Source organism: Pelodiscus sinensis, chromosome 30 (genome assembly GCF_049634645.1).
Source record: "Pelodiscus sinensis isolate JC-2024 chromosome 30, ASM4963464v1, whole genome shotgun sequence".
NCBI classification, from domain to species: Eukaryota; Metazoa; Chordata; order Testudines; family Trionychidae; genus Pelodiscus; species Pelodiscus sinensis.
In genome coordinates this window covers 13,333,765-13,352,039 of record NC_134740.1, presented here as the reverse complement: position 1 = coordinate 13,352,039, position 18,275 = coordinate 13,333,765, and the positions used below count along the sequence as shown (strand labels likewise).

The following is an 18,275-nucleotide window of genomic DNA, read 5'->3' as shown; positions in this document are numbered from 1 at the left end:
AGAGACACCCACATCTGGATAACCCATATCTGAATGTTAATTTAATGCAGCTTCAAAACTTTCCTATAGAGAAGAAAAATGCGGCTTTTAACCATCTTCATCTACGTCAAATAAATACGAAAATAGTTTCCTTACCTTGTCAAAATGTTTTTTTAACTTTTTCTTTATTATAGATAGTAGTTTACATTTAACTTAGTACTGCGCTGTATTCGCATTTTTCCCTCTCTGCCGCTCCTGATTGTATATTGCTGAGTCCAAATGAAGTGTGTGGTTGACCAGTCCATTTGTAACTGTGGTATGCGTAACACTGAGGTTCTAAGAGACGTCTGTATAATTATCATTGGTAAATAGCAAAAGTGATTTGCTTGTTCCCATAACTCAAGAACTAGAAATTATTTGATAGCAGGTTTAAAACAAGCCAAAGGGAAGTACTTCTTTATGCAACACACAGACAACCTGTGGAACTCCTTGACAGAGGAGATCGCAGGCCTCTGACAAGACTACCTTTGTTGGTATTGGTGTATAAATTGAAGTCCAGCAGTAGCACTTTGCTTCGTCAGCTCTAAACCTGGCTGGGTGCTTTCGCAACAAAGCAAGTCTTTGCATGAATTGAGCCGTTCTCATGAGGTTTGCTGTCTCCCCTCTCCGCACCAAACTAAGTGGACGCGCGCATGCGATCAGCATCTGACGATGTCCAAATCCCCTCAGCAGCAGACTTAAGAATCTAAAAGACAATGAATGTCAATGGGATTTGGTCACCTACCTCCCTTAGGCATCTTTGGAAACACCACCCTAAATGTAACTGACGTGTGACCTCAGACATCCTGGCCAGGCCTTCATCAATCTTGGCCTTAGATTATAGAAAACAATCAAAATGCCCGCAACTGAAAACACCATTTTAAGACTGGCTTTGTAGAGCTGGAAAAGACCTCAGGAGTCATCGAGTCCAGCCCACTGCCCCAAGAAGGACCAAACCCAACTCAATCATCTCAGCCAGGGCTTGGTCAAACTGGGACATCAAAACCTCTAGGAATGGAGATTCTACCCCCTCCCTAGGGAACCCATCCGAGCCCTTCCCCACCCTCCTAGTGAAATAGTTTTCCTAATATCCAACCTAGACCTCCCCCACTGCAACTTGAGACCATTGGTCCTTATTCAGACTAAACAAGCCCTCTCCTTGTAGGTCATGTTCTCCAACCCCCAAATCACTTTCGTCACCCTCCGTTGGACCCTCTCCAGTGCGTTCACATCCCTTCTGTAGTGGGGGGCCCAGAACTGGATGCAATCAAAGAACAGAGAATTCTGGATTGAAGCCCTTCTGGGTCATTGAGTTCAGTCCCTGCTATCGCAGACAAACCTATGTTACTATTCCTTTCAGACATTTATCAAGTACTATATTCATCTAGCTCCGGCTGCAGCTTACACCCATGATGCGTTCAGAGCACTGAGGTAAGTGGGTGCATCCGATAACCCTCAATATCGGAGGGTTAGGACTAAGGACACTGGCAGAACTGGGCATCATGGTCAGGACAACAATGTCTATCCCAGCCCATGCACATTGGTCGATCTCTCTCTCGGAGGCATCCATTCGAGTTGAGTGAGTGCAGCACGGGGCTCCAGGGAGTGGCAGACACGACAATGTCCTGTCGCATCCTGGGCAAACGTTACTGGATTTGGGTTAGCCCTTGTCGAGTCAAGTTTAGCGTCTTCGGATTGTGTCTTTGTAACTACGCAACTGATGACCCAGAAAGACAGAGGTGCAGGCCCGGTAACTAGGGTTTCGCAGGGGATACCTCAAAGCATGGAGGAGGGGCATGAGTGAGGCTGCGTTGCTTGAAACGGGGCAGTTTCCTGGGATGGGGGTTGTAGGGCGAACCAGGCTGTGGGGCTGTCCACAGTGGATATTGTTGAAACTAGTTGGTTTCTACACTAACAAGATTTGTTCTATGCTGTCTTCCTCAACGTGAGCATCACTGTTGATTCTAGATGTCGGGGTGTATGGTCCCTTTGGGAGGAGGTGTCTTACTCCTGGGGACTCACAACAGGGAGTTTATGCTGAATGCTGAGCCCGTGACCCACTGACACACACACGCACTAGAGCTCTTCCAAGGAATCTAGAGATGAAATAACTTTCATAGAATCATAGAGCACTAGAACTGGAAGGGACCTCGAGAGGTTATCAAGTCCAGTCCCCTTCCCTCATGGCAGGACTAATCACCGTCTAGATCATCCCTGACAGGTGTCGGTCCAACTGTCTAAAGGGATGGTGTGGCGGGGTGGCCCCGCCCCCTCCTGAAGCCTCTGTGTCTCCGCCAAGACAGGAAGGCTGGGGCTTGATGGCACGGAGGCAGAGTGCTGCGAGGAGCCCCGAGCAGGGGGCGGCGGTGCCCGCAACAAGTGGCATCTCTGGTAGGCACCACCGTGGAGACCAAGGGCCAGCTGGAGTGACGTCACTGGTGACGTCACTCCTCTGTGACCCAGAAGTGGCATGGGGGAAGGGCGGTGGGGAGGACGTCATCCGAGGGTGCTGTGGGCAGATGCTGAAGGGGAGTGACGTCAGGAAGGACTTCACCACTCCTGGCCCGGCGGGTGGTTCAAATGGAAGCCCCGGGCCAGTGGGAGGGGGAGTCCTCCTGGGGGTCAGAGAACGGAGCCAGCGGGATGCGGAGCCAGGGATCTGGAGACCTTGGGTGAGGTGCAAGCTTGGGTCCCCTGGCTAACTGATGGTGGGCACTATGGAAGAAACGACGAGGAGTCCTGTGGCACCTTATAGACTAACTGAAGTGTAGGAGCATTCACACCTCCAGATCAGCTGCTAGAAGTGGGCGTCATCTTCCTTGATTGGATCCACCTCGTCATCTCCAGCCTGATCCTGGCCTGCATATTTATACCTGCCTCTGGAAATTTCCACTACATGCATCTGACGAAGTGGGTCTTTGCCCACAGAAGCTGATGCTCCTACACTTCAGTTAGTCTCTAAGGTGCCACAGGACTCCTCGTCGCTTTTGCAGATTCAGACTAACATGGCGACCCCTCTGATACTTGACACTATGGAAGAAGCGGCCCAGGGCGGGGGTGTGGACCCCGAGAGCGGGGGAGTTTAGGGGTTTTGACCCCCTCTGCTAGGCTGATGCTAGTCCGTATCTTAGCCCCTGGGTTGGGTTTCGGAGTGAGGGTGGGCCCGAACCCCCTTCCCCAGCACACCGTCATACCGATCTCTACTAATCCGAGTCTGGGGAGTGACCATTCTCTCCGAACGGAGTGTAAAACAGGTAATGTAATAAATTTACTGACCCCAACGTTACACGAGTGGGTATGTCAGGGCAACCGGGGGCCCGGACACGAGTGACCCCCGTACAGATGGAGATTCCACAACTTCCTTAGGAAATTTATTCCAGCGTTCCACCACCCTGAGAGCTAGGATGTTTTTCCTAATGTCCAACCTCAACCTTCCTTGGTGCCCATTGCACCATTTTTCTCCCTCCTCCTTGTAACCCCCTTTTAGATACCTGAAAACTGCTTATGGACTGACCTAGCATTGGGTTACTGCTAGCTTGTTACAGACAGAGTCCTCCGGGGATCTTGTCCTAGGAGACCAAGAGAATTTTAAAAAAAGCTCTGAAGAATCAGCTCTTAGCCTGGGCGGCAGATACGGGAAGGCTGTTCGTCCCTCTCCCACTGAAAACTCTCGTGGTGCTCCTGTGCTGAAGGTAAAGAATTGGGTGGCTTTGGTCCCTGCATGGCAAAGAATGATATACAAATTAGAGACAAATCAAGAAGGAGGTAGATACGCAGGCTAAGAAAGAGGAAAATCCCAAGTCAGAATGATCTCAAGATTTGTAGGTCTGCCTTGAGGAATGTGAAGTCGATTCATATTTTTATTCCTTTCAAATCTTTCCCCCTCTCCTCTCGGGACGGGTCTTTTGGCAGAGTCCCGTTGTCTTCTGCTCGGATGCGACAGCTCGTTCTCACCACATCGGGTGCACCACAGGGGCCATGGATGGCAACCAAGAAACTGCTTGAATCTCTGAGCTCTCTTTCTCAAGGAAGCAATTCCGATTTGTGATACTGGCAGACCAAGTGCTAGCTCACGCCACGACCCCTAGCTTAGTTCTTCGTTGTGTATTATTTTTTTCTTCCCTTCTTTGAGTTTCCTATGGTCTGACTCTAGTTTTCTCTGATTCCATGGTATTTATTGCAGCACGTGTGAGGAATATTTTAGATAGTTCTTTCTCTCACGTTTATGTTATCTGATCGTACCCGTCTACCCCACTTTAAAGATGCCAACACTCGGCTACCCAAGCCAATATCTAGATCTAAATCTTCATCAGTCTTTTAGCTCTTTTTGTGATACTCCGTGTACTTTCAGATCATTCATGTCTAGCAAACCTATCTGTCAGGGATGATCTAGATTGTGCTTGGTGCCGCAGGGAAGGCAGAGGACTGGATACAATGACCTCTCGAGGTCCCTTCCAGTTCTAGTATTCTCTGATTCCATGCAATGATTGCCTGATTCTTGTTCTTCACTGAGAATCACAATTTTTCTCAGGGACTATCTATGACAGTGGCACCGGGAACAGAATTGGGGCTAAGAGTTTTGCTTGAAAGATTTCTCTTGTCGTTCGGTGCTTCCGGTTGACAATCCCATCCAAGTAGAGTTGAGAGCTCTCGTCAGCCATAGATTGCTGGAGAGAAGAAAAATCATTGGAGGAAACTTCTGGAATTTCATTGTCGCAATGTTCCATTGTTGAGAGTCACTGTCACAGACTTTCTGGTAGTCCGGGCACACAATCTTTAATTGTGTTCTTTCTTCATTTTGCATCTTTGTGACCCTCTGGTTAGCCTGAGGAGGTCTCTTCCCCTTTTCGGTTATGTCTAAACTGGCGGCTTCTTGCTCAAGAACACCTTGCACAAGGGTTCTTGTGCAAGAAGTCTTGTGCAAGAAAACGTCCCCACTGCCATGTGTGAGATGTGCTTTTGCGCAAGAGCGCCCGGGGCAGTGTGGACACGCCACAGGGAATTTTGCACAAGAAAGCCCTATGGCCAAAATAGCCACAGGGCGTTCTTGCGCAAAAGAGCATCCACATTTGTGCTTCTTGTGCAAGAGCTATGCACTTTTCTTACAAGCGTAAGCTCTCTTGCACAAGAGCTCTTGTGCAAGAAGCCCTCTCTTACCACGACCAACTGTAAATCTTTTTGCGCAAGAGCAGTGGGCAGTGTGGACACTCTGTGGATTCTTGCGCAAGAATCCGCCAGTGTAAACATAGCCTTCATGTATACTATGCCGCCTTGTTCCTCAGAAGGCAGCATTCTGTCACGAGCCGGCACTATCCATCTACTTTTTACCAAAATCATTGATAGAGGTTTCCACAGAGTACGTAAACATGAGATGGGTCTATAATTCATAGTATCACTGTAGTCATCGTCTTCTTCTTCTTCTTCTTCTTTTTTGTCTTGGTCATCTTCTTCTTCGTCTTCTTCTTTTTCCTAGAGTTATCCCTGCAAACCTTACACGTTCCGTTCTTCAAATATTTATTAAGTCATTCAAATAAATAATCCTGGAGAGTTGTTTGGCATTTTCTATCAGATTCCATGCTGGCCTCGGCACTTCCCAACTTTTCATTCCTCTCAGCTATTTCTTTCTTTAATATTCCTGGATATGCCTCTCGGATGTGCTTTTTAAATGTTTCTCTCATATTTTCAGTTCGGTTGGTTCTCTGATTATGTTGTCTGTCCTCACACCGCATTTTCTTCTTGAAGCACCAAAACTCTTCCACATTATTTTTGAGTCCTTTATTTTTTCTATTCGTCTTTTAAGATCAGTCAGATGAAAGAATCTCCTAAGGTCTCTGATGACGTTACTGTTCTCTCGATGCTAACAACTTTCTGCTCAATATTTTCCAAGCCTGTGACTCTGAGTGTACGTCTATGTTGCACCAGTATTTCCAAATAACTTATTCTGCATCTACACAGCAGACAGTTATTTCGAAATAGTGTCAAAATAGTCTCAAGCTGGTGGACTTCTTACTCCAACTCCCGTAACCCTCATTGGACAAGGAATAAAGGAAGTCAGAGGAAGAGCGCTCTATTTCAAAATAAGTGCTGTGTAGATGCTCCCAATTTTGAAATTGTCGGACCATTGATGTTGCCAAACCAGAGAGTCCTGGATTTGGGAGGTTCAACCTGTATTAGCAAGGTTTGCCCTCTACTTTAATTCAGGTCTCAGGCCTCATAGTCAGCCTCTGATATAGGAGCTTACGTTTCAGGCTCCCTTTCTACTATATTTTCTGCTGTCTAGAGTCCAAAGCTAAATCGGAAAATGAATTTTTTTCCAATTTACTTCCGAAAGAGGCTTTTCCAAAAGAGGCTTTTCTGTCTACATGAGGCCAAATTTCAGCAAAAAACCCTCTTTTGGAAATCCCTTCTTCCTCGTAAAACGAGGTTTACAGAGATGCTGACAAAATGCATCCAGTTTTCCAACATTTTTTTCAGAAAAGTTGGACGCACTCTTTGGAGTCTAGACGTACTCTTGAATGCTGCATGATCTCAACTTTTTTTCTCATTTCCCATATTATGTAGGTGCTGTTTCTCTCATATTTGTCCCAGATACAGGGCAAATCGTAGAATCATACAATCCTAGGGCCCAAAGCAGGACCGACCCCAGCTCAATCATCCCAGCCAGGGCTTGGTCAAGCTGGGACTTAAACACCTCTAGGGATGGAGATTCCACCCCCTCCCTAGGGAACCCAGCCCAGTGCTTTCCTACTCTCCTAGGGAAATACATTTTCCTAAGATCCAACCTAGACCTTCTCCACTGCAACTTTTTTGAGTCAGGGCTTCTGACCCACAGAAGTGGAGAGTTTTTTGGGTCGGGGGCTGCTGACCCACAGAAAAATCATTAGGGGGCTACACACAGGTGAGAAGCAAAAAACGGAGTCAGCCCTCACCTGAGAAGGAGACAGACACTCCCCACATTCCTCTCGCACACCAGAAATTAGGGGTGCCTGGCCTAGTAGATTTTGTGGGCTCCAGCCCCATAGTGAGGCAGCGGGTGGGCTAGGGTGCCAGCATGGGCTCCCCAGTAATGGCACCCCTAAATCTTGATGGCCAGGGCAAAACAAGCTCGGGCCACATCCAGCCTCCCGGCCTGAGGTTCCTCATCCCTGTCCTAAGTGTTTCTTCCATTTCTGTCTGTTATTTACCTGTATAAATGCTTTCACCAATATGTTTGCATGCGGCTCAGCATGTCTCGTCTTCCACGTCAAGCTTCCCATTTCCATTTAAATTCTTCTCTGCGGAACAAATCTTGTAAGTTACCCTTGAGTCTACACTTAGACACCTCTTCCGACGAGTGGTCGTGTTTCTTCTGACAGTGCTGGGGCATTTGTCTCCTTCCGTTTCTTTCTTCCAGTTCTGCCATAATCCTGTAGTCAGTTGAGGGTCAGTAACATGGCGTCAGCAGGCCTAAACAGAGGCCTGTAACATGAAAACAGGAACCGGCCTGCAATCTAGTGAGCAAAACTTCGGTTCAGTAACACAGGAGCCAAGAAAGAGGCCCTATTGATAATTGTGTGATTGTGTAATTGTGTGATTGTGACCCTGACCAGATGATGCTGACCCTGACAGTTCAGACGACTGAAGGTACCGAGGTAGAGAACACCGAGGTACGACAAATCCAAGCTCAGATCACTTCTTGGTCTACACAGTGAGTGCTTTTCATTCTCTCATTGAAAATGTTCTCTGATTCTCCTGGATTGTTTGGAGAGTTAAGTGATCTATCAAGAAAGATGTGAAGAAATTGGAGAAGATCCAGAGAAGAGCAGCAAGAATGATGAAAGGTCCAGAGAACATGAGCTGTGAGGGAAGGCTGAAAGAATTGGGCTTCTTTAGTTTGGAAAGGAGAAGACTGAGAGGGGACATGAGAGCGATTTTCAAGTATCTAAAAGGGTGTCGCAAGAAGGAGGGAGAAAAATTTTTCTCTTTGGCTATGAGTATAGGATGAGAAGCAATGGGCTTAAACTGCAGCAAGGGAGGTTGAGGTTGGACGTTAGGAGAAACGTCCTGCCTCTCAGGGTGGTCAAACACTGGAATAAATTGCCTAGGGAGGTTGTGGAATCTCCATCTGTGGAGATATTTAAGAGCTGGCTAGAAAGACAATTATCAGCAATGGTCTAGATGGTATTTGGTGCTGACATGAGGGCAGGGGACTGGCCTTGTTGGCCCTGCGAGATTCCTTCCAGTTCTGATGTAGCATTACCCACCTCCACTTGTTGGAGGAGCAGGATGAATTCTAGCTAAGACCATGTATCTTCTGAGAAACTCTTCATGGCCTGGATACTAATCAGTTTGACTGCATCATCCATATTGGGTCTAGTTAGCTATTCTGTGCTGGGTGCCAAACCAACGATGCTAGCTTTGGCGTTTTAGTAGTAGTAGTAGATTTAGTAGTAGTCGTAGCAGTAATATTGAAAACCTAGATATTTATTAAGGGTCAACCCAATCTAATCTCAAAAAAGCTACAAAGTGCATTAGACAAAGCCTAACTTTTATAGCATTCTCCAGATTCCCAGCTTGTACAAATCAACCAAAACTCCACTGGAGCCAAGGAGCCAACTCTTTAGTTGATAAAAATCAGATGCGGCGCTAGGGACATTAGTGGGACAGATTAAAGAGATACTGGGCCACAGACAAGGAAAAGTGAATGACTTCCTAGCCTGCTGAGTAGAGCATTGCTAGTAGGAGACGTGGGATACAGACCTCCGGCCCCAGTGTGAACCACGGTGGAGCAACTTCAACTGAGGCTCACATCAGATTGGTCCATAGTCTCTGCTGAGAAGGGATTTTGCGGATATCTGTGGTGCTGACAGTGGAATTTCGGTGTCCAAACTGTTCCCAAATCCTTTTGTGAATCTCGCCCATTTTGGCTATGTGAAAGACACAAAGTCAAACCGACTTCTCTGTGTCTTCCTCTAAATTTAGTGAATGAAAGTGAAATCCTCAGTTGACTTCTATGATAGTTGTTCATTTCATATGTTTTTTCATTCCTTCCAGATCACAGACTTCCTGAATGAGAGTCAATGGAAAATCAAACCACCGTGACCGAATTTATTCTCCTGAGACTTTCCAATGATCCACAAGTGCAGAAATTTCTTTTCCTGGTATTTTTACTTATTTACCTTGTCACCCTGACTGGGAACACACTGATCATGTTGGTGATAAGAGCCGATTCTCACCTTCACAATCCCATGTATTTCTTTCTCTTCCATCTCTCCTTTGTTGATCTCTGTTATTCCTCAGTCACGGTGCCTAAAATGCTGACAGACTTCCTGTCAGAGAACAAAACTATTTCTTTCAATGGCTGCATTGCTCAGATGTTCTTCATCATCTTCTCGGCCGGTACAGAAGTGTTCACTCTCTCAGCCATGGCCTATGACCGTTACGTGGCCATCTGTGACCCGTTGCGTTACGCGGCGACCATGAAGAAAGGCACCTGTGTACTGCTGGAGGCTGGTGCATGGACTTTGGGCATCTTAGATGGGCTAGTTTACACGGTCGTTGTCCTCCAGTTGCAGTTCTGTGGGCCCAATCAAATCCACCATTTCAGCTGCGAGCCCCCTCCTCTGCTACAGCTGTCCTGCACCTCGCCCCTCAAGGAGCAGATGGTGCTGCTCACATCTGCTGTCGTATTGGGACTGAGCTCCTTCCTCCTCACCCTCATCTCCTATGTTCTCATCATCTCCACTGTCCTGAGGATACGCTCGGCAGAAGGCCGGCGGAAGGCCTTCAACACCTGCAGTTCTCACCTGACTGTGGTTGGCTTGTTGTATCTCACAGCGTTTTTCCAATACACCAAACCCAGCTCCGCATCCTCTGTGGTTCTGGATGAACTGGTCTCTATCCAGTATAGCATCCTGACTCCCATGTTAAACCCCATCATCTACAGCCTGCAAAACAAGGAGGTGAAAACAGCTCTAGGGAGAATGTTGGGGAAACTGAGGTTTAGGTCTAGTGTTTAGGATGTTCTCGAATAAGGGTTACCTCTAGACTGCATGCCTTTTTCAACGGAGGCGTTGTCGACAGACACTGTCCACAAAGCCTCTGTTGAAAAGGAACATCTAGACTACAACCAGTTCTGTCGTAAAAGAGAGCCACTTTTTCAAAAGAGAGTGTAGACGTTCTCTTTCAAAAAAGCACAGTTTGTATGGAATAGCGCCTTTTTTTCGACGCAACTCTAAAAAAAGGCGTTATTCCTCGTAAAACGAGATTTACCGCCGTCAACCAAACTGCCGCGTTCTGTTGTCTTGCTGTTGACAAAATGCGGCGGTAGTGTAGACGCAGGGATAGTTTGGTCGACAAAAGTTCACTTTGTCAACAAAACCCTGTAGTCTAGACAGACCTGAGGTGTTAGCCTGGTACTTGGATTGAATTCTTCAGCTGGTCTAATTGGTGTGACTCCATTGAACCCAGTGGGTCAGATCCCCAGTAGGTGTAAATCGGCATGACTCCATTGCCACCAACCGGCGTAACTCCATCTGGGACTGGATTCACAGACAGACTTAGGCTTGAATGGGAAAGATGCAGAGACACCCACATCTGGGTATCCCATATCTGAATGTTAATTTAATGCAGCTTCAAAACTTTCCTATAGAGAAGAAAAATGCGGCTTTTCACCATTTTCATCTGAGTCAAATAAATACGAAAATAGTTTCCTTACCTTGTCAAAATGTTTTTTTTAACTTTTCCTTTATTATAGATAGTAGTTTACATTTAACTTAGTACTGTGCTGTATTTGCGTTTTTCCCCCTCTGCTGCTCCTGATTGTGTATTGCTGAGTCCAAATGAAGTGCGTGGTTGACCAGTCAGTTTGTAACTATGCTGTGCGTAACTCTGAGGTTCTGAGAGACGTCTACATAATCATTATTGTTATGGAGAAAGTAAATAGCAAAAGTGATTTGCTTGTTCCCATAACTCAAGAACTAGAAATTATTTGATAGCAGGTTTAAAACAAGCCAAAGGGAAGTACTTCTTTATGCAACACACAGACAAGCTGTGGAACTCCTTGACAGAGGAGATCGCAGGCCTCTGACAAGACTACCTTTGTCATTTGTTGGTATTGGTGCATAAAATGGAGTCCAGCACTAACACTTTGCTTCGTCAACTCTAAACCTGGCTGGGTGCCTTCGCTACAAAGCAAGTTTTTGGATGAATTGAGCCGTTCTCGTGCGGTTTGCTGTCTCCGCTGTCCGCACCAAACAGAGGATGCACGCATGCGGCCAGCATCTGATGATGTCCAAATCCCCCCAGCAGCAGACTTAAGAATCTAAAAGACAATGAATGTCAATGGGATTTGGTCACCTACCTCCCTTAGACGCCTTTGGAAACACCACCCTAAATGCAACTGACATGTGACCTAAGACATCCCGGCCAGGCCTTCATCAATCCTGCCCTTAGATTATAGAAAAAAATCAAAATGCCCAAAACTGAAAACACCATTTCATGACTGGCTGTGTAGAGCTGGAAAAGACCTCGGGAGTCATCGAGTCCAGTCCCCTGCCCCAAGTAGGACCAACCCAACTCAATCATCCCAGCTAGGGCTTGGTCAAGCCGTGACGTCAAAACCTCTAGGGATGGAGATTCCACCCTCTCCCTAGGGAACCCATCCCAGCGCTTCCCCGCCCTCCTAGGGAAATAGTTTTTCCCAATGTACAACATAAACCTCTTGTACTGCAACTTGAGACCATTGCTCCTTCTTCTGTCCTATACAGCCACTGAGAACAGCCTCTCGCCATCCTCTTTGGAACCTCCCTTCAGGGAGTTGAAGGCTGCTCTCAAATCCCCCCTCGCTCTTCTCTTCTGCAGACTGAACAAGCCCAAATCCCTCAGCCCCTCTTTGTAGGTTAAGTGCTCCAGCTCCCTCATCATTTTGGTTGCCCTCCACTGGATCCTCTTCAATGAGTCCACATCCCTTCTGCAGCAGGGCCCCCAGAACTGGATGCAATCAAAGAACAGAGAATTCAGGGTTGAAGCCCTGCTGGGTCATTCATTCCAGTCCCCGCTATCGCAGACAGACCTATGTTACTATTCCTTTCATACATTTATCAAGCTCCACTTTGAGAGGGATAGTATGATACTTATCTAGCTCCAGCTGCAGCTCCCACCCGCGGTGCGTTCAGAGTACTGAGGTAAGTGGGTGCATCTGATAACCCTCAATATCGGAAGGTTAGGACTAAGGACACTGGCAGAACAGGGCATCCTGGGCAGGACAACAGTGTCTATCCCAGCCCATGCACATTGGTCGATCTCTCTCTCGGAGGCCTCCATTTCACTTGAGTGAGTGCAGTACGGCTCTCCAGGGAGTGGCAGATATGAGAATGTCCTGTCGCATCCTGGGCAAACATTACTGGTTGTACGTTAGCCCTTGTCGAGTCAAGTTTAACGTCTTCAGATTGTGTCTTTGTAACTCAGCAACTGATGAGCCAGCCGCTTCAAGAAGCCAGCCGGCCGCCACATGTTGGAGAAGTAAGAGAGGGGTGCAGGTCAGGAATCTAGGTTTGCCCAGGAGACACCTCAAAGCATGGAGGAGGGGCATGACTGAGGGTGGGTTGTTTGAAATGGGGCAGTTTCCTGGGATGGGGGTTGTCGGGCGAATAAGGTTCTGGGGCTATTCACTAAGGATACTGCTGAAATTTGTTGGTTTCTACACTAATGAGATGTGTTCTATGCTCTGTTCCACAACGTTGGCTGAGAGTCGCTGTTGATTATGGATGTTGGGGTGCATGGCCCATAACCCGGTGACACATACACTAGGGCTCTTCCAAGGAATCTAGAGATGAAATAATTGTCATGGAATCATAGAGCACTAGAACTGGAAGGGACCTCGAGAGGTCACCAAGTACCATCCCTTGTTCTCAAGGTAAGACCAAGCAGCATCTAGACCATCCCTGACAGGTGTCTGTCCAACCTGCTCTTAACTATCTCCAGTGATGGAGATTCCACAACCTCCCTGGGCAATTTATTCCAGTGTTTGACCCCCCTGAGAGTTAGGAACTTTTTCCTAATGTCCAACCTAAACCTCCCTTGCTGCAGTTTAAACCCATTGCATCATTTTCTCCCTCCTCCTTTTAACCCCCTTTTAGATACCTGAACACTGCTAATGGATTGAGCTAGCATTGGGTTTCTGCTAGCTTGTTACAGACAAAGTCCTCCGGGGATCTTTGTCCCATGCGGAGCACAAGCGTTTGACAAAAAGCTCTCAAGGTTCAGCTCTTAGACTGGGAGACAGATAAGGAAATGCTGCGCGTCACAATCCCACTGAAAACTCTTGTGGTGCTCCAGTGCTGAAGGTAAAGAATTTGATGGCTTTGGTGGAAAGACTAGAGAGAAATCAAGAAGGCAGTAGATACGCAGGCTAAGAAAGCAGGAAGATCCCAAGTCAGAATGATCTCATGGTACGTATGATCCGCATTGAAGAATATGAAGTCGATTCATATTTTCATTCCTTTCAGATCTTGTCCCCCCTATTTCAAGGGAACAAATTCTGCCACTTATTCCGGGACGGGTCTTTCGGCAGAGTCTCATTGTCTTCTTCATTGCGGCAGCTCGTTCCCACCACATCAAATACACCACAGGGGCCGTGGCCGGCAACCAAGGAATTACTTTAATCTCTAAGTTCTCTTTCTCAAGGAAGCAAACACCAAATTGTTACGCCCAAAAAGGAGAACGCTACGGGCTGAAATAGAGCCGCATGAGTCAGCAACAAATACCAGCCCTGAACTGACCTTGCAGGTGTAAGTAGTCAGGAATTCTGTTAAATCTGCTTCAGAATTTCTACATTTCAGTTCATCACAGCACTTGTTCTGCTTTGACTTTCCTTGCCATTTTCCTAAGAGTGCTGTCTTCTGGAAGTCACTTCATTGTGGTGTGGTGCCGTTCTGCGGGATCGTCTTTGTTTTCATTTTCCATAATCGTTCCAAATCAGGACAGAGTTCTTCTTACCTTACCATCTTGTTTTCTTGTATCTTTGTCATCTTGCTGTCTGCTAGTCTGGCAATACCGATTTGTGATACTGGCAGGCCAAGTGCCGGTTCACGCCAAGAGCCCTAGACCTCCCTGAATACTAACAACTTCATAGCTAGAAAGCACCGTTCCTCTCTTGTGTGCTAGAAATATTAAAATAGGTACAGGTTGAAATTCTCTGGTCCGGCATCCTGGGGACCTGACGAGGGCTGAACCAGAGAATTTGCCAAACCCTGGGATGCCAATATTGTGTAGCAGCATTACCTACCCTTCCACTGCTTCTTGGGGTCTTAGAAGACATTTAAGGTAAATTAGAGCTAAATAACAGCACGAAACCGTGAGCGCCAGGACTGGGGGCGGTGAACAAACTTTATGGAACTGCGGGAAACTTGGCTACACCCATGCTAAGTGGACATCCAGCTAACTCACATCATGCTGGACCGTGGATGTTGCCAGATCAGAGTATGGGAGTAGAAAAGTTCAACCTCTATTAGAGTTGTAAGTATGTTTTTAGTATTGAGGCTTTATGGAATGCTTGTAAGATGCAGCATGTATCAGTCCTACTTATAACAGCTGTTTCCTATGTTTTATGGTGGTGTTTAAATGCTTGGTCTGTAACTATAAAAGTGTTTGCTAGCACCAAAATTCTGTCCAGCAGGGGAGAAGCAGTGCTAAGTGTGAAACACTAGTGCACCACAAGCCATGTTATCTCCTCTCCAACAAAAGGAGGTTTGGAGATACCAGTCTAGTCATTGTAGATAAAAGATTTTGGGCTATGTCTAGACTGCAAGCCTCTTTCGAAAGAGGCTCTTTCGAAAGATCCTCTTTCGAAAGAGAGCGTCTAGACTGCACGCGGAACTTTCGAAAGAGCAAGCCGCTTTTTCGAAAGAAAGCACCCAGTGAGTCTGGATGCTCTCTTTCGAAGAAGCCCTATTTACATTCAAGAACGCCTTCTTTCGAAAGAAGCACTTTCGAAAGAAGGCGTTCTTCCTCGTGAAATGAGGTTTACCGCCGTCGAAAGAAAAGCCGCGTTCTTTCGATTTAATTTCGAAAGAACGCGGCTGCAGTCTAGACACAGGTGAAGTTTTTTCGGAAAAAGGCTACTTTTCCCAAAAAAAACCCTGAGTCTGGACACAGCCTTGTTGATTGCTTCCCCCATGCCCAGGAGAAGGGTAGGTGCCCAAACCTGCATCCCATCACAGCTTCAGTTTGGGGGAAAAGGGCTGCCTGTTGAATTTGCAAACCAATCCCAGTTCAGCTGTCTCCCTTTGTAACCGGTTTGTAAAATTCTGAATGAGACAGCTGAACTGGAATTCAACCCTGTCAATTTGGGATTGAAGAAAGATCTCAACTGGTTAACGCATTACAAAAGCAGTTTCCCTGCTCTGGATATTCGCAGCTTCATTCACACAAGCGGCTTCATTTCCCTTTGCCGAACAAACAAATCTACGTGGCTCCGTCGACGGAGCCATGTAGTCTAGACGTACCCTAAGGTGCCACAGGACTCCTCATTGTATGCCAAAGAGATTGGTGTGTTCTGCTCAGTCCCAGACCCCATAAAAACGTAGCCTCTTCATTCACTAAAGCGCTACCAAATCCACACATGCCGCAGAGCTTCCAAATCAGACTTTGGGCGGACTCCAATGTCTGTTCATGGATTCTTCTCTAGCCAGGCTCTGCAGGTCCTCGACTCTCACTTTCTTTGTAGACAGCAGGTTTGTAGGTTAATTTTACTTCTTATCTAATTACATCTCTGGACTACACTTGTGCACACAGAACCTGTCTGTGTCTCTCTTTTGAAGTATTCTTCTAAAAACCATGAGCTTGCCAGCCTTTAATCATGAGTCGGTTTGATCGTTCTCAACGTCTTTCTGTGCGTCGATTCTTATGTAAATTTATGAAGATTTTCCTTTCTCTTTTCTTTTGTGTTTTCTAGGGCAGGCATGCGCACTTCGCCACTGCTTTCCAGATGATCTTTTACTTGTCTGACTCCTCATGTATTTGAAAGTTATATTTTTCATCTCTTGCTTCCCCCCCCCCCACTGTCAGTAGACCTTTTCCTCCATCACACTATTGGATGTACTTCCTCTCCATGCTTGGAGTGATAGCTGGTAGCACCTGTCTTGTTTGGATGTCAATGTTTTACTTCTCTTGAATCCACATATGAATGACTCAGGTCAACGCGGAAACGAGTCTTCTCCCTAAATGATTTCTTAGTTGTGTATTATTTTTTTCCTCGGTTCTTTGAATTCCCTGTGTTCCAACTCTAGTTTCTCTGATTCCACGATATTTATTGCAGCACTGGCGAAGAATATATTCAATAGTTATTTCTTCCATTTTTATGTTATCATATTCTACCTGTCTACCCCATTTTACAGATACCAACACATGGCTAGCCCAACCAATATCTAGCTTTATATCTTCAACAACCTTTCCAACATACCATCAATCTTCTAGCTCTTTGTGATACTCCACATACATTCCCATCATCCATGTCTAGCAAACCTGTCTGTCAGGATGTGTCTATACTACATGGCTCCATCGATGGAGCCATGTAGATTAGGCTGATCGGCAGAGGGAAATGAAGCCACGATTTAAATAATCGTGGCTTCATTTATATTTAAATGGCTGCCACGCTCTGCCGACCAGCTGATGATCAGCTGTTAGTTGGCAGATCAGGACAGTCTGGACGTGCCGCGGTCAACAGGGAAGTCTTTGTTAACTGGCGCAGGTAAACCTGGTTTCATGCCATTTTCACGATCAGGGCTTTTTTGCGGAAAACAAATCTCTGCTGTCTACACTGGCCCTTTTGCACAAAAGTTTTTCGGAAAAAGACTTTTGCCCGAACAGGAGCAGCATAGTATTTCCGCAAAAGCATTGACAATCTTACATGAGATCGCCAGTGCTTTTGTGGAAATTCAAGCGGCTAGTGTAGACAGCTGGCAAGTTTTTCCACAAAAGCGGCTGATTTTGCGGAAAAACTTGCCAGTCTAGACACAGTCCAGGAGTTTTTCCAGGATTCCAGAAATATCCTGGAAAAACTCTTCCGCATCCAGGGATGCGTTTGTTCTTCCACTGTTTTTAATGGAAGAGCATAATGCTCTTTCGGTAACCCCTATATTCCTCGTTCTATGAGGAATAAGGGGGATTCCAAAAGAAGGAGTTTTTCTGCCATTTGGTCCAGTCTAGACAGGCCAAATGTTGGAAAACCCTCTTCCTACATAAGAACTGGGAAACAGTGGCAGTGTAGAGTGCATAAGGATTGGGGATAGCAAGTGACGGAGAGGAGGAGAATAGAGAGGGCGTGGTTTCAAGGAGGGGGTGGGGTTTTGGAGAAAGGGCTGGGTGGTAGATCTTCACTGGTTCTGAGATTTAAAACGTGATTTTGAGTGTAAAAAGATTGGAGACAACTGATCTAGATGGTGCTTGGTCCTTCAGGGATGTCAGGGGGCTGGATACGATAACCTCTCAAGTTCTCTTCCCGTTCTAGTGTTCTAGGGTTCTATGAAATAGTTGCATGATTCTTGTTCTTTACTGGTGCTGCTGTGAGGGCAGGAGACTGACCCTGATAATCTCTCGACTCGATATGCATCATCCATATTGGCTTGAGTTAGCAATTCCGTGCTGTGTGCCAAACCAATATTCCTAGCTTTGGCGTTTTATTTGTAATAGTAGATTTATTATTAGTAGTAGCAGTAGTATTGAAAACCTAGAAGAGTGATAGAAATGTAGCCGCCACCCAATCAAATCCAGAAAGACCTGGAGAATTTAACTGTCAAAGCATAAATTCTTGGACAGATTCCCAGCTTGTACAAATCAACCAAAACTCCACTGGAGCCAAGCAGCCAACTCTTCAGTTGATAAAAATCAGCTGCAGCTCTAGGGACATTAGTGGGACAGATTAAAGAGATACTGGGCCACAGACAGAGAGAAATGAACGACTTCCTAGCCTGCTGAGTAGAGCATTCCTAGTAGGAGACGTGGGATACAGACCTCCGGCCCCAGTGTGAACCACGGTGGAGCAACTTCAACTGAGGCTCACATCAGAGTGGTTCATAGTCTCTGCCGAGAAGGGATTTTGTGGATACTTTTGCTGACAGTGGGATTTAGATGCCCAAACTGTTCCCAAATCCTTTTGGGAATGTAGCCCATTTTGGCTATGTGAAAGACACAAAGTCAAACCGACTTCTCTGTGTCTTCCTCTAAATTTAGTCCATGAAAATGAAATCCTCAGTTGACTTTTATGATAATTGTTCATT

The 18,275-nt window shown here is 46.3% G+C and overlaps 1 protein-coding gene across 1 annotated transcript; it reads left to right on the top strand.

Moving 5' to 3' along the window:
- The first annotated feature begins 9,061 nt into the window (after positions 1-9,061).
- Positions 9,062-10,016, top strand: LOC102454342 (olfactory receptor 5G9-like). The gene has a single exon (XM_006114038.3). The coding sequence runs from the start codon at positions 9,078-9,080 to the stop codon at positions 10,014-10,016; it is 939 nt and encodes a 312-aa protein (XP_006114100.3). The 5' UTR covers positions 9,062-9,077.
- Positions 10,017-18,275: the final 8,259 nt, after the last annotated feature.